The sequence below is a fragment of the Microtus oregoni genome, unplaced genomic scaffold, assembly GCF_018167655.1.
Source record: "Microtus oregoni isolate MIOR12 unplaced genomic scaffold, Mior012 000021F_ref0000039, whole genome shotgun sequence".
Taxonomy (NCBI): domain Eukaryota; kingdom Metazoa; phylum Chordata; class Mammalia; order Rodentia; family Cricetidae; genus Microtus; species Microtus oregoni.
In genome coordinates this window covers 22,793,367-22,817,258 of record NW_024543080.1, presented here as the reverse complement: position 1 = coordinate 22,817,258, position 23,892 = coordinate 22,793,367, and the positions used below count along the sequence as shown (strand labels likewise).

Here is a 23,892-nt window from a genome sequence, read left to right as displayed (position 1 = left end):
AGTCGGTTCTGCTCCTGTGAATACCCCCCCCACACACATTTCACCCACATTCCTGTGAATACCCTCCCCTCCAAAAAACTCATTGGTTCACCAGGTTGGAATTTGTTGGTATCCAAACCCTGGTCTGTCATGAGTTCTCTGTCTGGAGTGAGTAGACACCTCCCGGTACAGCACCTCCCAGGCAAAGTTTTGTCACACAACAATCATATGGACTGAGCAGGTTATATCTAGGAATATATATGTGTGGACGGATACATGTGCACATGCACTAGCAACTAATGAAAAAAGGCGATTATTTGAAGGTGAGCAGGAGTGGCATATGGGGGGGGGCTTGGAGAGAGCAAAGGGCATGGGGAGATGGAATCATATTATAATCTCAAAAAAAGAAAAAGAAATGTAAGTAATTAGCTAGTGTGTGGCGGTGTAAGTAATAAACGCCATGACTGGTCTGAACTGAAGGCTTAGCTTGCCTTTTCCCACGGTGCTCTGGGATTAGTGAAACTACACCTGCAGCCACGCCCCTGGATCCTCCCATCTCAAGGAAGAGTGCTGTAATAAAACCAGCCTAGCAACGAGAGTCCAAAGCCCAGGGTTGTTTCTAAGAGACCACATCAGAAATTTGTATAGAATTCTCAAATTCTCCTTGGAGTTAAATGTTCTATTTGTAAATGGAACCCAGAAGAACAAGAAGAGAATGGGGTGAGGACCCCGGGAGAGGACCCCAAAGCCTGCAGTGGCCTGAGTGTGGTACTTGAGGTACAGAAGTGAGGACGTGGAGCGGGGCAACTGGCGTTTAGTCTGGGGTCAGAGAGCTCTGTTAGGTAGGCGTGTTCCCAGCATTACCCAGCAGAATGCCCGGGCATTTCTAGTCTCTGTCATACCACACCCAAGCCCCCTATACCATGGGCAACTGCACCCCTGGAGAAGAGTCCCAGGGACCCTTTCCTCCCAGCTGGACTCCAGGGCCTACACTGTGGAGCGTATATGAAACACTTGGGACAAGTGTGACTACAGGAGTTTGAATTTGATTGGAAGGAAGAAGGGTGAAAGGAAGGCCGAGAAAGAAGGGAATGAGGAAGAGAAAAGAGGAAAAAGCACTGTAGTTAATTGCTTCATTAGGTAGTTAATTAGTGAAAGACACCTTAGAGTAATTGCCTACTTGCTTACAGCATTAAAGGGCAATTAAAAATAAAATTATGGTTGAAGGATGTGACTCAGTGAAAGAGCACATGGCTTAGCATGTGCAAGGCCCGGGTTCTAATCCCAGCACTGCAGAATAAATGAGAAAGTTGATTAACCTTTCACAATAAAAGGCATGAATTTAAAATGTTCTAAAATGAAGCCAAAGGCACACTCTTCAAAGTACCAAAAGTGATCCCCATGTCCTTCTCAGTCCAGGGCCGTGACATAAGATGACTTGCCCCGACTCACCAGATCCCTGTGGATATAGCAGCTCTTCTCCAGGTACGCCATGCCTTCACAGATGTCCTGACACACGCTCAAGAGCAAGGCCTTCCGCAGCTTGCCTTTCCTCTCCTGCAGGTAGTTGAGAAGGCAGCCATTTTCCATGAACTCTGTCACTATGTAGAGGGGCTTCTGCTGTATACATACCCCATAGAGCTGAACCAGCCTCGAGTGTGACAGTTTCCTAGAGAGGAAGAATACACCAGTGAATTGGGTTATCCTTGCATTGTAAAACAGAAATATATCGTTTCCATATTTGAGGTAAGATAAGCATCAACCCAACCACCAGGAATGCGCAACATTTTCTTTCCACGCATTGCAATGAAAACATAGGCCCAGGAGCTTGTGCGGTGCTTCCAAAGTCGTCATTATAGAATATTGCACGCCCCACATCCGGCTTGCAGCAGCTCCCTTTTCTTCTTCCTGTTTGCATCCTCATTATTGATTTTTCCCAGCCCAGGTTCTCAAGAAATCCCAGTCGTCCTAACAATAGCCGCTAGAAAATTCCAGACAGGCAGTGGGGAGGAAAGAATGACTGACAGCCATAAGGCAGAAAATGGAATTCTAAGTAGTAAAGCTATTTAAAAGTAAATGTTTAGGTAAAGCCAGAGACTAAAAATGATTGGCCAGCATGAAACCCTATTGTGCATTTGAGTAATCACACAGAATTTAGGTTTTCCATTAAAATATACTCATTAATTTTTTTTTTAGGAAAAAGACTTATTTGGTTTTATTTTATGTGTATTTTGTCTGCACGTATGTCTGTGCACCAATGCATGTAGCACCCACAGAGGCCAGAAGAGGGCCTCAGACCCATGGAACTGGAGTTAACAAACGGTTGTTAAACCACTGTATGGCTCCTGGGGACTCTGCAAGAGTACCAACAGCTCAGCCCTCTCCCCAACCCCATTGCTTACAGTTTTTAAAGGCAATCTAAGCTTCAAACATTTATTGGGTTCCCTCCATACAACCCATGAAATATATCAGTCAATGTCTAAGTGCTTCTTAGGTCAACTGGGGTCACCGTGAAAAAGAAAATTCAAACTAAAATTTGCAGTTTTAAAAAAATGCATCATGCATCAGCAATTCCGTTGGTCAGAAATATTGTGAAAAGTGCCTTAGGAATGATCTTTTCAATTATGGAGAGAGAGAGAGAGAGAGAGAGAGAGAGAGAGAATGTGAGAGAGAGAGAGAGAGAGAGATGATGATGATGATGATGATGATGATGATGATGATGATGATGATGATATGATGATAATAGACGTACTTTGTCTGATTTATCTTTCAAGTCCATAAAGCTTACTTGCAGCTAAGGAATGTGGTTTTCACATACGCAGAATCATGTCAGGAAAGTAAGTCTCAGAATGAAACCCTTCCATGTCATAAGAAACCTGAGACCAGAGCTACACAGAACCATCTGAGAACTGAACCATTAGTGAGCATTTGCTTACGAGGGCAACTGGCAAATAAGACAAATATCTATTAGGGGAAAAATCTAAAGCAAAAACAAGGAAATAAACCTTTCTGTGTGGTTCAGTTGAACATACAGAACAAAAACTTCCCCTAGGCAGAGAACTATGCGAGCAGAAGTGTACTCCTGCCTCCTGCAATGCCAGCTTCTCCACACACACGCCATCCCCAGTTAGAGAAGCGGCCTGGCTCACTGTAGGACAATTGCAGATGTATTTAAACTTGTTTTTTTTTTTAAAGCATTTTCAAAACTTCTACAGCCTTTTCCTGTCATTGTCCTTTCCTATCTCCTCCTCTTCCTTTGGCAACAGAATCAAGTTCCATGGTTCTTAGTATCATCTTCCGGACCATTCTCAAATTCATCTCCTCCAACTTGACCTTTCTCCTGAACTCTGGCCTCATGCATTTCCCTGACTACTTAGTTATCACTGATCCTCTAATAGGCTTCTCAGATTCACCACCACACACACACACACACACCTGGAGCTCCCTGAATGACTTTCAGTTAGCTTCACTGAAGAAAGTTCTCTTCTCAGCATTTGCTTACTATTTTTGTAGCTTTATGTGTAGGGGGTGCTTGTGACTGTTATAAATTCCTCGTCTCCTGAATCGTGTAAGTTTTATCAGCTCCTGAGTCTCCTGAGCAGGGGGGAGCATTTTAGTTCCAAGGAAACAGCTTCACTAAAGTCTAAATTCGTGGGCTCCCAGCCAGGGTCAGCTCTTTAAAGAAGCCACCTCATCTCACGTTCAGAGAAGATTCTGACATGGTTTTTAACCCGGAATTACATGAGTCCCGTTTATCCTTCCCTACTGTGTCACTTTAATCCACACCCACGCTGCTACCCATTGGTCCTCCGGATGCAGAGCTGGCTGATCTGAGAACTTGAGTCAGCAAGCAGCTGATCCAGGTAACAACAGCCACAAATCATGGGGAAGCGGATGTCCTGGAATAAGTGTGTTTATCACAATTCCATCCAGAGCTCTTCTTGTGTAAATGGATAGAAAGGATATTTGGTAGGATAGGTGAGACATGAGCTTGAAAACTCTCAGAGGCCTAATTGCTCTGTCTTCCCTGGAGAAGGCCCTAGCTAATCTCTTCCTGTTTCTATCCAATCTCTGATCATTTTGTTTACCTTTGGGGCCCACAAGTTTGGGACAGAATTCCACTGCTCTGGACAACAACACAGTTGAAATGAGAACACTTGGGTTTGTTTGTTTGTGTGTTTGTTTTTCCCTCTGGTACATTGTTGTTCTTCTAAATAAACATTGAACAAATGTTTAGAGAACATTGGCTTGAACTCTCCTGGCCCAAGCTTAGATTATAGTAAAAAACTACAATCAATATATTTGCTTGGGTGGGGGCAAAACCAAGCACCACTAACTAACTAGCACGTATTCAGCACCAACCACCAAGCTGAAAATAATAGACATTACTTGTCTTTCCCTCTGGTCATTTCATTAAGTCACACTGCCATCCAGTGCCGTGTGTGCTGTGATTCCCAATTTTATAGGCCAGGACTTTGGGGACTGGAAAGTGACATAGTTCATGCGTGTCACACAGAGGTTAAATTATTTGCCTGGGTTACCCAACCAGCTCGGGCAGAGTTGTGACACTGTTGTAGGTGTGTCTGAAGTGAATTCCAGGTTCTGTCCAAGTCCCTGGGGTGTTGGGCTGCGTTATGTGAAGTGGGAAAAATCCCCCTCCCCAGATTGGGCCATGTTTATGGCGTGTGTGTGTGGGTGAGGTTCACATGTTAATGGCGTGTACGTTGGGTGGGGTTCATGTTTATGGCGTGTGTATTGGTGGGGTTCATGTTTATGGCGTGTGTATGTGGGCGGGGCTCACATGTTAATGGCGTGTATAGGGGTTCATGTTTATGGCATGTGTATGTGGGCGGGGCTCACACTCACATCATCACTTTGGCTTCTTCGATGAAGTCCTCTTCGGACATGGAACCTTCATTGATGGCCTTGATGGCCACCCGGATGTGAGCTCTCCATTCTCCTAAGTGGACTACCCCAAACTGACCACTTCCAATCTTCTTGACAAAGGTCAACTCAGACGGGTCTATCTCCCACTTTTCTAGAAAGGCAAATGACTCGTGTTACTAAAGAGGAGAGAATGCTGAACTTTTTTCTGCAGAGAAAACATTTAGGAATTATCTACTCATTGCCCTTTGTTTTACATACAATTTAAAGACACACAAGAGAGGATCTGTGACTATTTTTAATGTTCTCGTTGTGGCCTTAATGTGTAAGTCAAGACAACCAATGTTAAGAAAGTCACATGCTTGGAGACACAAATATATAACAAATTGTGACTATCAAAATATTATATTAAACATAACTGTGCTTTCCTAAACAAAACCAAACCGGGACTTAAAACATAGATGTTTCTGTGGAGGCCCAAAAATGTGAGCCTATTTCCACCTTGACCAAAGGTCAGAGATCTGGAACTTTCCTCTGGTTCTTTCAAGGTTATTGTGTTTCTACCTCAAACAAAGGTCCTATTTAGATAGATTTAGATTAGAAAGTTCTGCTCTCTCAAGGTTATTGCCAACAGGTGTGGCTAATAGCCAGACCTTGGATTTCAGGAACAGAGAAGTAGAAATGCTTCTGCTCCAAACAAAAGTCTAAGGATCCAACTAAGTTCCTTTTCCCTCAAGGAGATAACAATGGATTCCACCCAGGCAGTGGTTTGCCTCCAGAATGTTTTGGTCTAGGGTGTGAGCATGATAACTGATATTTTTGTCGAGGCTGGTCCCCAACATATCACCCAGCCTGGTGTTGTTATGATGTTAAATGTATCAATCCAGGAAGCTGTGGTACTTTCTCTTCCTGTTTCAGTTCTGTACTCTGCTCTCACTGCTACAGACCCTTACTGTCTCCTATGTCCTCTCCTTAGGTAAGGCTCTGGTCATCTACTACGCATGCCCATCGCAAGAATGCTAACCAACATATATCTAAACATGGATTGGAGGTGAGATTCATGTTGCTGTATAGGTCTCATTTCTCATAAGCCAATCAGGAAGAAGAACAAAAGAACTGTTTTCAAAACTAATACCCTTGAAACTGTCAAAGCTGTACATTTTAGCACCTACTTTTTATACAACAATACCACCATCTGCTGGAACTACAGGGTAATGCACCCAGCAGAATTTAGGCGGGAACTAGTCACCAACCCAGTATTGAAATGCTGTTGTAAAAGTAACGTGATAGAACAATCTTGGCTTGACAGTGGTAAAGAATTACTGATAAAATATGAATACAGAGGGAATATTAATAAATTAAAACTCATAATTTTATCTGTTCATCTGGAGAGATGACTCAGTAGGTAAGAACACTTGCTGTTCTTATAGAATTCAATTTCCAACACCCACATGATGGCTCAAAATCTTTCTTAGCTCCAGTTCTCCCTCTTCTGGCCTCTGAGGCAAAAACTTATATACATGTAGACAAAACACTCAGACATGTAAAATAAAGATAAATCTTTAAAAGAAGGGAAGTGTTAAGAACAAATCAATCCCTGGGCCATGGTGGCACATAGTCCCAGTACTCTGGAGGCAGAGAGGCACGCAGATCTCTGTGAGTTTGTGGCCAGCCTGGTCTACAGAGCAAGTTCCAGGACAGCCAAGACTACACAGAGAAATCCTGTCTCAAAAAAACAAATAAAAAAAGAAAGAAAAAGAATAAGCCAATCAGAAAAATCATAAAATCCAATTGAAGGGTAAAGATGATAAATACTTGATCACTGAAGAGACTATCCAAAAGGCCACTACATCTGTTAAAGGTGACCAAAATAATTAGTCATGAGGGACCAAAATCAAACCATCATATGCCTGCTATATTGGTGAAAGTGTTAAAAAGAAATACTAAGTATTGGCAAGGATGAAAGAATGGAGCTGGAGTTGACAGTTGTGGAATTTGGAATAAACTCTTTGGGAAACTGATTTTGCCTAGTAAATCGCAAATTGTGCATAGCCTGTGGCCCAACAGAACTACTCTAAAGTATATATAGAGTGGAGCATAAATGGACATTTATCATCTAAACACAAGAAAGAACTTTCAGAGCAATAATATTTGTAAGAATCCTGATGGCTGTGTAAAAAGGGTGGGAGCACAATGTCACAGTGAGGATGAGTCAGCCTCAACCAACATCGTAGATAAAATTCAAAGATAGCGAGAAGAGGAAGAGGTCAGATGCAAGAGTGCCTAGTTTCTCATTCTAGTAAATGAAGCATTTAAAACTTGGTAAATTATATATATATATATATATATATATATATATATATATATAATGTGATAGGTGTGGTTTATGCATCATTCTGTTAAAAAATTGAACTTTTCCTAAGAAATTAGAGAGCAATATAGTCAACCAAATTTCTACTTATATAAGTTCTGACATATAGCAATGACAAAGGCACTCATAACTCCCTGAAGGCTCTCTTCCAACTTGCTTAGACTCAGACCCTGAAGCATAGTCATTTTACACAATGTAATTCTCATCTTGCTTTTTTCCCCAGTATAATCTGAGTTCTACTACTGAGAGAAATTCAAGAGAACAAACATTCCAACAAGTCAGATAACAAGGTTCCCTGGTGCGCACTTATTCTCACAGAATTCTATTCACACTTGCTATAAAGTGATTGGAATCTGAGGGTACCAGTTCAATTTGCGCAAAGATGATGTGAAGATGCCCAACAGCTCTTTTTGATAGATCCTCCTGGAAAGCAGTCATTTCCTACCCACCCTTGTAACCAGAAAACAACAGCCTCAACATCTGGAGAAGAGAAGTTATTCATCGAAATGGGAAAGATGACAGCTCTTCGTAAGGTGTAGTGAAATGTGAAATCAAATCAAACCAGAACATTGCTACCGAGTTCAAATTCAGATTGCCCCAGGAGATGGATTATTTAAACACCTCCAGCAAGACATTTGAATTTAAAAAAAAAAACACATGTAGGTAGACTTTTCAAATGAACTGAGAATTTAAAGAATCTGTGGGGTGGTTCCTAGATGGATGGATGGATGGATGGATGGACAGACGGATGGATGGATGGACAGACGGATGGATGGACGGACAGACGGACAGATGGACAGACAGATGGATGCCTTCCCTCAGCACACGTGTGTACTTTACCATAGCTAAAACCAGCTGTGGCTGGTAAACAGCTGCCCAGGAGCCCAACTGGATAGCGGAGACGGGACATGAGACCTAAGGAGAAAGAAAAATGAGCATATCAAGACTCGTTACTAGCTACAGAGGAAGACCTAAGCAATAGAAGACAGCACTTGTCTTTAGACAATGAGGCAGAACAATACTGCAGTCATTATAGTTTTCTATTTTCCATTTAAAAACTTTCCACTCATAATATACACTCACCGTATACAATCTGACGATTCTAAGTTAGCAAAAAAAAAACCTCTCTCACAAAATCTCAGTGTGTGCAGGTGAATTATTAGCACTTTGGGGGAAAAACTTGGCAGGACTCTTTATTTGAATAATTAGAAACATGTATGTATCAAATACATTATAAAAAATATCAATGTTTTATTATAAACTTTCATACTAAACATGTAGTTTATACATACTGACGACTATAAGAAGACCATAAAATATTTCTGCGGTCTCAGTATTATAAAATAGGTCATGTTTTCTTGAACATCAATTTGTATGTATTCTCTCAAATTATTCTCTTATAAAATGAAATATTTGGTCAAATTTTTTCCAAAAGTGCCAGAAAAATCCACTTAACCATCAACTTGAGCACCCTTTGGAAAAAGGTTTTTGTGGGATTTTTTTGTCATTGTTCTCCTTTGTCTTTGTTTTGTTTCGTTTGTTTGAAGGTAGCAGAGTAGAATGAGTAAGACTTCATTTGACTGGATTAACAAGAAAATTCTAGGCAATCAATTTCAATTTATCAATAAACTTTCATTATTTGTTTCTTCAGTCGCTACCCATTGAAAGTCTGTTTGCATAATGTTCTATCTTGACATTAGCAGACAGTGTTAAATGAGATGCTCTTGGCCTCTGCTCTCCCAGATCCCACTTTCTAGATCCGTTATTTCTAGGGAAATAAAGTATGTGTACTCCCAAGAAAAAGTAGGTGGTAAACACAAGACGGAGTGGATAAAATGCAGTGGTCTAAGAATGGGTGGTGGAGGAAGGCCTTTCAGACAAGATGGCAGGAATGATGACCCTGGCTGACACGGAGTCATTCATGAAGATCAGTAGGAAGACCAGGCAGATAGATAGCATGTGCAAAAGCTGGGACGCAAAGGCAGGCTCAGCTAGTAGAAACCAGAAGATATGAAAGCCTAAAATATACTGGATTCTCTTGCAGGTAAATCCCCAAGACCTCAATCAATCCAGAGAGAATTGAGATGACTCCTCCTCCTACAGAGAGCCTTCCTTTAGTGGGGAACCATAAGAAAAGACACACTACTGTAGTATAAATGATGAAGGCACACACAGACTAGCTGGAACACAGACAGAGAACACCAAGTACATGGGACTGCATGAAGGTTGGTACCTGAACAAAGAGCAGGAGGTAGGAGGAGGCAAAAAGTTATATTCGAGAGGTATGTGTCATCCTGGTTGTGATGGGCCTTGTAAGCCATGTCAGAGAGCACTGCATTCTACAGAAGAGGAAGAGAGGAAGAGAAAGAGTAAAGAGATTGGTGGGGGCAGTGGGGGGCGTGCCAGTCTTAAACAAGGAAGTGAAATCTTCAGATTTCCATTTTTGTTAGATCCCTGGTGGTAACATAGAGGTAGATGGAAAGGAAACAAACTTTGGAGACAAAGCATTAAGAAACTTCTGGAAATTGTCCACGGGGCTAATGATTAGTCAGGGCATCCCTGATACTAGGGAGAGACAGGGATCTAAATGGACATGTTTAAGATATGAAATTGATTGCCTGTGGGGCTTAGGCAGGAGTATTCATGTGGTGAACAGTTTATCCTTCCTAACTCTAACCTTGGCACGTGCCTGGTCTTTCATTATTGTGTGACCTCACCACATAATACTCTCTCTTCAGATTTCAGTCTGGTGCTCCAATGTGGGTCTCTGTCTCTGTCTCCTTTCATTGCCTGTCTCCTTTCATTCAGGAGGATGCCTATATGTTTTTTTTGGGGTTCACCTTCTTATTTAGCTTCTCTAGGATCACTAATTATAGGCTCAATGTCCTTTATTTATGGCTAGAAACCAAATATGAGTGAGTACATCCCATGTTCCTCTTTTTGGGTCTGGCTTACCTCACGCAGGATAGTGTTTTCTTTTTCTTTTTCTTTTTTTTTTATTCAAAGTGATTTTATTGCTCGTGTATACAAGGGAATTTACGCCACTAAAGCAGAGGCTGTGGATGACTCATATTTCCAGTAGGGTGGGAGGACCCGCTTGGTCTTATAGTAACGAGCCAGCCGGTGAATTCTGCTCTCTATCAGAATCAGGTGGAATTTAGCATCCTTATCCTTTCTGTTCCTCTCAAGATGCTTTCGGACAGCGACTGCCTTCTTAATCAAATGGTAGAGATCCTCAGGAAGATCAGGGGCAAGGCCTTTGGATTTAAGGATTCTCAAGATTTTATTACCAGTCACAAAACGGACCTGGGCCACACCGTGTGAGTCCCTCAGGATCACACCTATCTGAGAGGGAGGGAGGCCTTTCTTGGCCAGTTTGTAAATCTGTTCCTTCACATCGTCAGACGTCAGCTTCAGCCACGTGGGGACGCTGCGGTGGTAGGGCAGCGCCGACTGGGACAGGTCCTTCCCAGGAGCGTGCATGCAACCCATGATGGCGGAGGTCTGGCAGCAAAGAGTGGATAGATAGTGTTTTCTATTTCCATCCATTTGTATGCAAAATTTAAGAAGTCATTGTTTTTTACTGCTGAGTATTACTCTAATATGTATATATTCCATACTTTCTTCATCCATTCTTCCATTGAAGGGCATCTAGGTTGTTTCCAGGTTCTGGCTATTACAAACAATGCTGCTATGAACATAGTTGAGCATATACTTTTGTTGTATGATAGGGCATCTCTTGGGTATATTCCCAAGAGTGGTATTGCTGGGTCCAGGGGTAGGTTGAAATCTCAAGTTCCAAATCAGGAGCAGAAGGAGAGAGAGCACGAGCAAGGAACTCAGGTCCGCGAGGGGTGCACCCACACACTGAGACAATGGGGATGTTCTATCGGGAACTCACCAAGGCCAGCTGGCCTGGGTCTGAAAAAGCATGGGATAAAACCAGACTTGCTGAACATAGCGGACAATGAGGACTACTGAGAACTCAAGAACAATGGCAATGGGTTTTTGATCCTACTGCACGTACTGGCTTTGGGGGAGCCTAGGCAGTTTGGATGCTCACCTTACTAGACCTGGATAGAGGTGGGCGGTCCTTGGGCTTCCCACAGGTCAGGGAACCCTGATTGCTCTTCGAGCAGATGAGGGAGGGGGACTTGATCGGGGGAGGGAAATGGGAGGCGGTGGCAGGGAGGAGGCAGAAATCTTTAATAAATAAATAAATTTAAAAAAATACTCTTTCTTCAATGTTTCTCTAGAGGAAGGAGGAAGAAGAAGGACTGTTGAAAAAGCAAACTCAGAACTGGCCTGGGGGTAGCGGTGGGGAGTGGCTTGGATCTCCAGTCTGATCCTTGGCCTCTCCCCTGTACCTCTCTCCACCCAAGCTGCTACTGACCCTTGGAAATTCCCGTGGATTCATCCCATAAGTGGAGTGGAGACCCATGTCCTGGGATCTGCTCTTGATGCGCAAACCAGCAAAATCGGTGCCAAGGAAAGTATTTGCTTTCCAAAAGAATTCTTTTGTCTGCTTTTTGTTTCTGTTTTGTGATTGTCCAACACAACTTTTCATGATTGAAAAATCAAAAGAATCTCATGAGAAAGGGTAGGAGAAGTTAGAGTGGATCGAATCCAAGCTCTAATGCAGAGGTAAAGGTCTTTGCCTCTGGCTCCAAGTGGCCTGGCACAGGCTGGCTGAGAGCTGAAGACCAGAGATGTGTCTGTAATTATGGAAGAACTTTCTGAGATCCCTTATCTTTCCAGAAACGATAGGTCTGCATAAGGAGAAATGGGCAAACAGTAGCGGAGGAGAGGGCTCGATATTCCGGTTCATTTAGGTCAAAGTGTGACTGTGAAAGCCAGGGTCTGTGTAACTTTGTATTTTCTCAAAACAAGAAAGAATAGAGGATGAGAGGCTTAAAGATAATTTTCTGTTGTCATTATCTAAATAAGAGAGCAGATTTGTGGGAGCAAAGGAAAGGAGCCTCAACATTTAGGGATTTGAAGCTGTATTAAACTTAACCCTATTTAACCTCTCTGGGTATATGCATAACTAAATCCCCTTGGCTCCTCTGTCATCCACTATCTTCCTAATCTGGTAGAAATAAAAAAACTGCAACTCAAGTCTTGCTCCTTGACTAGGAAAAGAAAAAGACATGTTGATGAAAGCAACATTGCCCAAGAAAGATTGTGTTTCAGCCCTTAGACTGGATGTCTAGGGCATTTTGCTGCTGTTGAAAATTTAAGACCGTGCATGCCTTCCCTGACAAGGGACTGTCTCCCAGCCCTTCTCCCCAGACCTGTGGAATAATCTCACCGCTGTGGAATAATCCTTTTGTACACTGTGAAGATGCTTTACTCTCATTGGTTTAATAAAGAGGCAACCAGCCAGTAGCTAGGCAGAAAGAGGTTAGGTGGGAGAGCCAGACAGAGAACGCTGGCAAGAAGGAGGGTGGAGTCGCCAGCCAGATGCAGAGGAAGCAGGAGATGAAAGTGCCATGTTGAAAAAAGAGACCACCACGTGGTAGGGCATAGATAAGAAATATGAGTTAATTTAAGTTGAAAGCGCTGGTTAGTAATAAACCTAAGCTATCGATCAGGCATTTATAATTAACAACAAGTTTCTGTGTGATTATTAGGGGAGCCAGAGGTCCTGATGATAAACCCCGCCTACACCCCACTTACCAGCAGCATTGTACTGGTGATACTGGATCAGCTCTGGGACTGATGAAAAGAGGTGTCTCTCGGCGACATACCATTGTCCCGAGTCATTCTTTTTAATCTGATAATGTTTTATTGAAGACTCTGTGTGTCTGTAATCAGTAAAATGTCGGAGAAACAAAAGACTGCTTTAGAATCAAGTCAGTGTGTTAGCTTTCTTCCTGGTAATACTCCACACCGATGAGAGAACAGATGGGCTCAACAAATACCTGGTCATCCCAGGAAAACCCCTCAAATATCGTACGGGTACCTCATATTCAACATAACGTTAGAAGACAAGCCCCCATGCCCAGTAAGGCGAAGCTCATCACGAAGCACACTTATCTCTTGAATGCTGAGTTTGACTAAACCATGAGAAATTCCATCATGAGGGATGGGAAAGGTGAGCTGAGATGGGGAAAGTGGATAGAGGGAACACTGCTGAGCAGGTGACTGCTTCGGACAGCTATAGCGTCGTTATTAAACTGCAAACACCCCGTCGAGGTAGTCACTCTTCACTAAGGGAGGGCTGCTCCTGAGGCGCTGCCTCTCAGGCTTCTCTACCTCACCACAAGTTCCCGTAGTCACAGAACAGCCTAGGCATAAAGGCACGGGAAGTTTGAGGATCCCCTGAGCCCTCTGTGCAGGCCAACCCTAGAGGAGACCGAGGGGTCTAAGGAACACGCCACTAGTGTCTCACAACTAATCTAACTTGATCAGGAGGGTTGGTTGGAAAAAGAAAGAGAAAGAAAGCTATGTCATAGACTCGTCATTTTACATACTTCAGTTCCTGTAATAGACGACAGAGATACAACGTGAACTGGGTAGTTGTCCCAGTTTCTAGGCCAGAAGTCTCCTCCCTAAGCAGAGTCCTTTCGCAAAATCCCTATGTGACAGCATCTGCGTGCGTAAAGCAAAATTGTCCCAAAGATTATCTCTAAAGTCATCACAAGCACAAACGCTTACCTTCCAGCTTTTGTAAACACAGAAATTGTATAAGACCCCAAATGTCTTGAGTCCCTCACAATAAATGCACCTTCTTTAGCCTGCAAAAATAAAATTTGTCCATTATTCAAGTGTATTCTTTCTTAGAAAAACAAACTGAGATATCACTGATAAAACATGAACCTAAATAGATTTACGATAAGCAACTTATATTTAAAAAAACAAGTGACTTCTATATTCTTACAATTGAAGGAGATTACTTTTTTTAATTTTTATTTTATTTTATTTTATTTTTTTATTTTTCGAGACAGGGTTTCTCTGTAGCTTTTGGTTCCTGTCCTGGAACTAGCTCTTCTAGACCAGGCTGGCCTCGAACTCACAGAGATCCGCCTGCCTCTGCCTCCCGAGTGCTGGGATTAAAGGCGTGCGCCACCACCACCCGGTTTAGGAGATTACTTTTCAAGTGCACACTATCGTATCTCAAAGGTTTAGGAATCGTATTGCAAGAGAAAATAACTTAGATAAGAAATTTACAATGTGTGAATATTTTAAAACATTATCCTTTATTTTTCCAGGACAGGTCCCAGGTCTTGACAACCTTGTACCCAGCATCTAGTGGTTTTTGTTGTGCTGAGGAGGAAAACAGATAAAAATCGCTGATCCACGTAAAAGCAAACTTTGAGTTGGGCGGACAAGGCTGCGTGCTAGAAGAAGGGGAACGAAAGACGCAGGGAGAACCTGTTTCCGGAAAGGCAGAGGGAGGGTAGGCCAAGGGATCAGAGTTCGTGAGGAAGAATACACGTGGGGGATCCTGTTGGGAGCTGCAGACTGTTGGGGGGTGCGTGAGTTGGAGAGGAATTTCAGCGGGGGACAGGGTAAGACTTTCAAGGCTCAGTTAAGAGCTAGGACCCTGTGGACATTCTTCGAAGAAACACCACGAAAGCTGTAAATTGCTTTCCGATCATTTTGACAGTTAGACTGCTTTGTTTGTTATTATGCAGTTTTTCTGCCTCGGTGGGCGTGTGTATGTTCCTGAAGGCCAAAGAGCCGCAGGGTCTCTCCCGCAAAACTACCCACAGACTGGTGGTTCTCCACCTTCTAATGCTCCGTTCTTGAAAACAACTCCTTCCTCATGCTGTGCTTCCCCAACCATAAAATTATTTTGTGGCTACCTCATCATAGCTATTTTGCTTCTGTTACAAATTTTAATGTAAATACTTGATATGCAGGATATCTGATATGTGATCCCACCCAAAGGGGTCCCACCCACAAGTTGAGAAGGTTCAAGGTTGAGCTTGGCAAGTGTTTGACCCAAACAGCATGGACAGTCCCTCACAGCACACTTAAGATACCAAACACTGACCTCTCCCATACTTGCCCAAAAGCATTATCCTCGGCCCTCAACTGAACTCTCTTATGGGCGTTGTAGATGACAAAACCCAGCTTTTACTGATTTACCTGTGATACACAAGTGTTGCATCATATACCAAAGGAAAACACAAGATGTTAATGATGAAGATGTGAAAAGAAAATTTGTGTGTGTGCCTTATGTGTGTCTGGTATAGTAGGCATGCTTACCAACATACAGAATATGCACATAACAAAATTGTACGCTTCAAAGAAGGAAGAGCACAGACAGCATTTTTCTGACCACAAGGCAATAGAACTAGAAATCCCTGATAAGCTCCCGAGGACAACACCCCGAGCAGTTCCAGATTTTACGGTTTCTTTTTTCTGACTCAAGGAAACTAAAATATAAACGAGGGGCTGCAGAGATGGTTTAGCACACTTGTTGTTCTTCCAGAGGACCTGGGTTCAGTTCCCAAAGCTCACACTGGGTGAGTCACAACCATGTATAACTCCTAGACACGACACGTTCCTCTGTCCTCCACAGGCACCTCTATGCACGTGGCATACACTCACGCACACACATACACATACATTAAAACAAATCCTTTAGATATAAAAATAAAATTAAAATCTCTAAAATAATCAGGAAACACTGTGCCTGAGAGCCTCGGCCGCACAGTTGCAACAGTGTTCAGAAATAAGCCCGTGCTCTTAGTATTTACTGCAGTGCCCTGCTGAGAAACTGCTAGGGGGAGACTGTCTGTGGGTGGGCGTGTCATAGGTGATTGTCTTGATGGCCCCAGTTGACAGGAGCAGCACCACCTCCTGGGCAGGAGGTTCTGGGCTGTATAAGAAAGCTAGGTAAGAATGGCCCTGCAGGTGAGCCAGGAAGCAGCCTTCCACCGTGGTTTCTGCTTTGAGTTTTTGTTTAACACCCCAACTTCCTTCAGTGATGGACTATAACCTTTCAGCTGAAATAAAATCTTTCCTTCCCCAAGTAGTGTTTGGTCAGAGTATTTTGTCATAGCAACAGAAAGGAAACTAGAACAATCAGCAGGAATAAATAAATAAATAAATAAATAAGCATATCTAATTCAGCAAGTTAGAATAATGGTTATAAAATAAACCCAAGTGTCTTAGTTAGGGTCACTATTGCTGTAAGGAATAACTGGGAAGAAAAATGTTTTATCCCAAGTCATAGTCCATTGAGGGAAACCAAGACAGAAACTAAAACTGAGTAAGAACCTGGAGACCGGGGCCGATGCAGAGACCATGAAGGGGTGCCACTTACTGGCTCATTCCTCATGGCTTGCTCAGCCTGCTTTCTTATAGAACCCAGAAGCACCAACCCAGGAATGGCACCACCCACAATGAGGCAGACCCTTCCCCATCAACCACTAGTTAAGAAAATGCCTACAGTCAGATTTTAGAGAGGCATTTTCTACATTGAGGTCCCCTCCTGTCAAATGACTTTAGCTTGTATCAAGTTTACATAAAACTAGCCAAAACACCAGCTAAAATAGAAAAAAATTAATAAAAAATCAAAGTAGAAGATAACAAATTATAAAGGTAAAAATATGGTACCATCAGTAATTAAATTCTAAATCTGGTCGTTCAAGAAAAATGACAAACTAATTAACCTAGTCAACAAATATCAAAAATTATTCCACAAGATAAAAAAAATCAATGAACTGTATAAAAGAAATAAGAGTTCATTTGCCTGTATGCAGCAAAATTTAAAGCATGATTGCAATGGATAATTAAGAAACAACTTATCAAGATTGAATCTAGTATGACTAAAAACCCTAATGGATTTATGGATTAGAACAATAGATATGATTCTCAGAACACAGCATTAGAAAGCACCATAATCACATCCTAGAAAATACTAAACTTGAAAGGAAAAATTAGTATTGAGATTGAACTGTTCCAGAGCAAATGAACAGCTGATAAACTCCAAAATAAGTGTGTAAGATCATCTTAATATCAGTAACATCAACCTAACCCAGGCTCGTGTAGGAGTTCCTTCTGTTTGTGTGTTGCTTTCATTGGCTAATAAATAAAGAAACTACCTTGGCTTAGTTGATAGCACAGAACTTAGGTAAGCAGGGTAGACAGAACTGAATTCTGGGAGTAAGAAAGCAGAGTCAAGGAGAAGCCATGGATCCTCCGCCTCAGACAGACGCTGGTTAGAATCTTGCCGGTAAGCCACAGCCATGTGGCGATACACAGATTAATAGAAATGGGCTAAATCAAGATGGGAGAGTTAGCCAATAAGAAGTTAGAGCTAATGGGCCAGGCAGCGTTTAAATTAATACAGTTTCTGTGTGGTTATTTCAGGTGTAAGCTAGCCCGGCAGCTGGGACGAATAAGCATGCTCTCTCCTTACAACACCAGGCTGAACAAAAGAAAAACCACTGAATATTAAATCAAAACATTAAAGAAAATGTTAATAGATGGAACCCAGTAGCATCAAAACCCATATGCCCACAGCCCATTGACCCAGAGAACCTGAGAATCTGTCCCTACTGTTGCCCGTGTGTCCAACGCGACCGTGGAAAGGTTTGTTTTTATGTGTCACGGTGAATTCTGAGAGTGAGGAAAGCTAGGGATGCCAGAGAAAGCCTCCATATTTAAAACAGTTTATGAACAGACAGGCTGGCCAATGAAGACAAGTAGAAAATACATATAATTCAAAATAAAAATTTTTTTATCATTATGAGAATGGCAACTAGAGTGAGCGCAGAATAAAAAGATAGTTCAGAAATTTATAAGGAGTAAGTAATCTTCCCCTTACTCATTGCATCAGGAAACATTACGAATGAACCAATAGTAGAAGCTTACAAAATAGAACCACTAGCTTCATCGAGAAACAGGGGAGTATTTTCTTGTAACCTTGGAGTAGGGAAAGCAGTTCTGCATTGATTCAGTTTATCAACCTTGACAAATACTTTGATAAATTCAAACATGCAACATTCAAATGCTTAGAAAACGCCTGGAAAATTGAAAACCTAAAAGAAATATTGTCACATGCCACAAAGGATTTGTTTCCTTAGCTATAGCTATAGAGATTCTGTAGATTCTGAGAAATGCATTAAAAACCCTGTAGAAAACCATGCAGAGAATATGAACAGTTACAACAAAGAAAAATCAAAGACATAAAGTGTAACATATGGAACATGCTTGCCATCTCTAAGCTAAGAGAATGAGTCAAATTCGCAGTGAGAGGAGGCAGCAGAGGAAAGATCCAGATGTTTCACATGATGCGCTGCCTGGAAAGGCTGTGGGAAACAGCTGCTCTTGTGTTTCTGGTGGGTGTCTAGACCCCTCGCCACTCCTACAGGGCACTTGGAGATCTACGGAAGTTAGAAATGTGTATTCCTTTTGGCCTCGGGTTTCCATCTGGAGAGTTATTCTACAGAAAGACTCATATAAATGGAAAGAGATGTGTGAGAGGAAAGAATTGGAGGCAACACTGTTTTAAAAGAGAAAGACAGTACATCTCACTTACTTTTCCATAATGAACTATTGATTCACAAATCATGATTGTGGTGGTTTGAAAGAAAATGACCTCCACAGGGAGTGGCACTATTAGGAGATGTGGCCTTGTTGGAAGAAATGTGTCCCTGTCGGGGTGGAGCTTGAGGTCTCCTATGCTCAGGCTATGCCCAGTGTCACAGACTCCTGCTATCTGCAGATCAAGATGTAGAACTCTCAGCTCCTTCTCCAGCACCATGTCTGCCTGCATGCTACCCACCGTGATTATAATGGACTAAACCTAATGGATTATAATGGACTAAGCTAGGCCCTGTTAAATGTTTTCCCTTCTAAGAGTTGCCTTAGTCATGGTGTCTCTTTGCAGCGATAGAAACCCTAAGACAGTGCCGAATCTAAACTAGAGAATGATATTCAGAGAGAGTGAATGAGAGACGACTTGTGTGTACTGATGTCGGAAGACTCGGTGGGAAGAAAGAGTGGTGTGTAGAAGATTCTATGCATAAGGGGCCGAGGAGACAGATGGTTCAGTAGGGAAAACATTTGCTGTGCAAGCATGGGGATCTGAGTTTGGACCCCTAGCACCCATATAAATGCCAGGTATGTGTGGCAGCCTGCCTGGAATCCCAACACTTGGTAGGCAGAAACAGGGAATTCCTGAATCAATCCCCCTAGCTTAACTAGACAAATCAGCAAATTCTGGATTTAAGTGAGGAACCCTACCTTAAAATAGAATATAGAGGGCAACCAAGGACGATTCCAGATGTCAACCTCTGACATACATGCACAGTTCTTGTTAGGGATGTGGTCCCTGGTAGGTTTACCAGGTTATTTTTAAAAAGGATATGAGGTCGGAAGGGAGATGTGAGGAGAGATCTGGAAGGAGTTGGAAGAAGGGAGAGGTGAATATGATCAAAATATATTGTATACTTAGATAAAATTCTTTTTTTTCAAAGATTTTTTTAAATTTATTTATTTATTATGCATACAATATTCTGTCTGTGTGTATGTCTGCAGGCCAGAAGAGGGCACCAAACCTCATTACAGATGGTTGTGAGCCACCATGTGGTTGCTGGGAATTGAACTCAGGACCTTTGGAAGAGCAGGCAATGTTCTTAACCACTGAGCCATCTCTCCAGCCCTTAGATAAAATTCTTAATAAATAGAAGTGTAAATTAGCATCTTACTTTTCTATTCCCACGACAAAATACCATGACCAAGGCAACTTCTAAAAGAAACCATTTAATTCGGAACACATAGTTCCAGAGGGCTAGAGTCCATGACCATCCTGATGCTGAACAGGGCATGGTGCTGGAGCAATAGCTGAGAGTTTACATCTCAACCACAAGCACAAGGCAGAAAGAGAAAGAGCTAACTAACGGTGTGGGCTTTTGAATCTTTAAACCACACCCCACCCCATTGACAAACCTCCTCCAGCAAGGCCAAACCTCCTGATCGTTCCTAACAAATTCCACCAACTGGGACCAAGCATTCAAATATATGAACCTTCTCATTCAAACCACCACAACCAATCAAATTGTTCTGAATCAAGTCTTGAAAATACCTAGCAATATTAAGTCTGAGAATTCAGTGTGTACATGTGTATGCAAGATTCTTACAAGGAAGCTTATCACCCCAGTGTGCTGAACAGTAAGAAGCTAGAAACAACTGGAATGTTTATAAACATTGAATGGATTTTATATATGCATACAATGAAATATTAAATAATATGGTGATTCTAAATGTATACATATGAATAATTTTTTAAATCATAAGAATCCGAAGTCTTGGATGGTGGCTCATACCTATTATCCCAGTACCTGGGAGGTTGAGGCAAGAGGATTGCCTCAAGTTTGAGCCCAACCTGGGCTACACATTGAAGCTTGTCTCAAAAATAAGCAAGTATCGCCGGGCGGTGGTGGCACACGCCTTTAATCCCAACACTTGGGAGGCAGAGGCAGGTGGATCTCTGTGAGTTCGAGACCAGCCTGGTCTACAAGAGCTAGTTCCAGGACAGGCTCCAAAACCACAGAGAAACCCTGTCTCGAAAAACCAAAAAAAAAAAAAAAAAAAAAAAAAGCAAGTATCAATGCATATGATCATCTTTATGTCAAATGGTAAAATTATTTATGCACACATATAGATGATAAACATACAAATAGAGGGAAAAATGAGAATGCATCCATCCTTGTGACAGCCTTTAGTGAATGTAGGGGAAATGATGGGGTGGGCTCCTGCTGTGCAATTTTAGACCCTTCAGAAATGTCAGGCGGCGAGCACAGTGGCAATGGCTGTAATGTGAACTTGGGGGTGAGAGGAAGGAATATCTTAGTCTCAGTTATGAGGTGAGTTTGAAGTTAGCCTGGGCTATGTGAGGCACTATCGCAAACAAAGGAAAACTGAAGAAAAAAAACCCCTCAGGGTCAAGTTTTTAACATGACATCAGTGTGGCAGGCATTGGGCTCTTCCATAACTCTTTGGTCTTGTCTTCAGCAAGATGAGACCCTCTTGAGCCAGACGTACACATTCCTGGTTATTCAGATCATGTGACCTATATAATCTTGTTTATTGCAAAGCTGCTCCCCCCTCTTTCCCTCCTTTAATTTTCCAGGGTGGAGCTATTGATTTTCTGAGCTTTCTTTAGCAAGCAGACCTGTCACCTGAGGTCAGGTCTTGGTCCCCCATCTTCCACATGGCCCCCTAGTTTAGAGTGGGTCTTTGCTGGGTCACTGCTGACATGGATTTTCTTTTATGTACCAAACTGACTCTCATTCACATTTCTAGAGTCTCAGCATCTGAGGCCTTCACAGAATGACACACTTCCTCTCCAGGTCTGGGTTTGACACTTCATTTCCCCGCAGTTACCCTGCGCTGACGTTGGAAACTTAAGACTCTCCGCTGTTTTGACTTGATTTGACCTAAATGAGCAGTTTTGATCTGAATTTAATATTTTAACCACACACTCTCCTCTTTGTTCCTAAAGACTAAAGAAACCAGCCCTGCAGAGCTCTCTATATTTGTGTTTTTCATGAGTGTAAGCAGAGGTCACAAGGCGAGAGGCTCTGTTGTGCAGAGGTCATATGGCGATGGCGGTGTTCTCAACCTGTGGGTATGACCCCTGTGGGTCTAATAACCCTTGCACAGGGGTTGCCTAAGACCATCGGAAGACACAGATATTTACATTACAATTCATAACAGCACCACAATTACAGTGATGAAATAGCAATGAAAATAATTGTGTGGTTGGGGGTCACCACAACATAAGGAACTACATTAAAGGGTCGTAGCATTAGGAAGGCTGAGAACCACTGTCAGATGGGTACCTCAGATACAGACTCCACAGAGAGAATGCATGGTGAATGAAAGAGTCTGAAGTCAAGATTATTTCAAGAGAAACACGTTTCTGAAATCACAGTGGCAGTCCGTGAACAGGCAATCTTATGTGAATATGCCTGACTTTTGACTTAGAAACATGTGCAGTGAGAGTGAGTTTGCAATGGTATTTTAAGATCAGAAAGAATAGGAATACACCTTTCTGAAGGACTACAGTCTTCATCATAGACTTTTCAGCATTCCTAGAAATATTCACGGGCTATTTCTGGACACACTGAATTACCTCTTGCCTCAGTAGGCGTTCTGTCTGGTTTCTTGTAATGTTCTTATGATACCATCTGGAAAATTAACAAAGAACACATTTTAACTTTATGGGAATTTTTATTCAGGAAAAAACACTCTAATTCCTTCATCTTAAAGTCTTCATTTAGAATTTAGTTTAGAAAGCTCTAGCTTAAATTCAGATAAATAACAATGTTCTATTATGTTGCCAATTTACCAAGGTCAATACATTTTTTTTTCTCATTTCAAGCCATTCTATAGTTCATTCTACCATAGCTCACATCACCCTTCTGACCCACATGGTACTTACTATAACTTTGCATGATTTAACATAGTATAAAATTCCATGAAAAAATATGAAGTTAAGAAGTTATCTTCAGGGACTGGAGAAATGGCTCAGCGGTTAAGAGCACTGGCTGCTCTTCCAGAGAACCCAGATTCAACCACCCACATAACAGCTCAGAACTGTCTATAACTCCAGTTCAGGGAATCTGACACCCCCACACCAACGCAATAAGATAAAATAAATAAATCATTTTTTAAAAAGAAGTTATCTTTAACACGTGCTTAGTTCTGTGAACAAACTAAAATACAGCCATTTCCATATCTTTATTTCCCCTCAGAAAGTTCCAGTCTGCATGTTTTTAGAGATGTTAGGTCCCTTTCCAAAGTGAAACCCATCCTGACTTATCTAATTCTCCTTAATACATCCCTGCTCTGCCAATATAGTTAGTACTTGACAGAGTTTATAGACAGGGACAGCCCACCCACAATCCTGACCCAACTGCCTCTCTTGTCTTCTCCCTCACCACAGTCTCCCCTGATTCACTAAGCCACACTGGGATTCTTTCTTTTCTGATAGCAATAAGCACCCTTCCACCTTCAATCCCTGTTTTTTCTGCATCCAACCTGTCATTAGGTGACCAGACATCAGAACGACACACAGTTCGCACAATTAAATAACACTATGTGGAAAGCGTGTTGTTTGATATGACCAAGCTGAAGCAGTAGTGTACAGAAAAGAGGAAAACTGTCAAACAAGGAAGACAGAAAAGTCGAGAAATTTGCAACTTCAAAACAATGTATTAACAAAGAGCTTTAAACGTATCTGAATATTACTGGAAATACTGCTTTGTGGAGAGAAAAAGTCAACATTACACATGAAGTGAGTCACCATGGATGGGCCAGGGGGGGGGGCTAACTGAAAAGCCTGAAAGGATGGAGTCTCTCAGTACGTGGACTTCCCCTAACACCTGGTGGTGAGAAACTGCCTCAAAATCTGGATGGTCGGCTACCTAAACCTAATTTAATTAACCATGACTGACTATACCCAGTTTGTTAATACAAATCAGATGTATCAGGAAATCTAATTGACTGGCCTTATAAATAGGACTAAATATTAAGGTATATTTAGTAAGTGGAATTTGATTTACAGTGATTCTTCTTATTTATTTAAATTTATGAATAATTTATTAAGACCAGCCTGTTGAATTTGAAAGATTACTGAAAACTGTGATAATACAATAGATTATTGATAATTTAGGTGTGTGTTTAGAACC

At 41.9% G+C, this 23,892-nt stretch overlaps 2 protein-coding genes across 2 annotated transcripts in view; both read right to left on the bottom strand.

Annotated features, from left to right (window-relative positions):
- Txk (TXK tyrosine kinase) overlaps positions 1-23,892 on the bottom strand; it is a 38,663-nt gene that overhangs the window by 7,246 nt on the left and 7,525 nt on the right. The window contains exons 5-10 of the mRNA XM_041671132.1: positions 22,335-22,389; positions 13,895-13,974; positions 12,914-13,041; positions 8,075-8,149; positions 4,846-5,017; positions 1,432-1,648 (exon numbers count right to left, since the gene is read on the bottom strand). Of these exons, the coding sequence (XP_041527066.1) occupies positions 1,432-1,648; positions 4,846-5,017; positions 8,075-8,149; positions 12,914-13,041; positions 13,895-13,974; positions 22,335-22,389 (727 nt within the window). The remainder of the gene's footprint in view (positions 1-1,431; positions 1,649-4,845; positions 5,018-8,074; positions 8,150-12,913; positions 13,042-13,894; positions 13,975-22,334; positions 22,390-23,892) is intronic.
- Positions 10,223-10,726, bottom strand: LOC121460789 (40S ribosomal protein S13-like). Its single transcript, XM_041671404.1, has one exon. It carries the CDS (start codon positions 10,724-10,726, stop codon positions 10,271-10,273), a length of 456 nt encoding a protein of 151 aa, XP_041527338.1. The 3' UTR covers positions 10,223-10,270.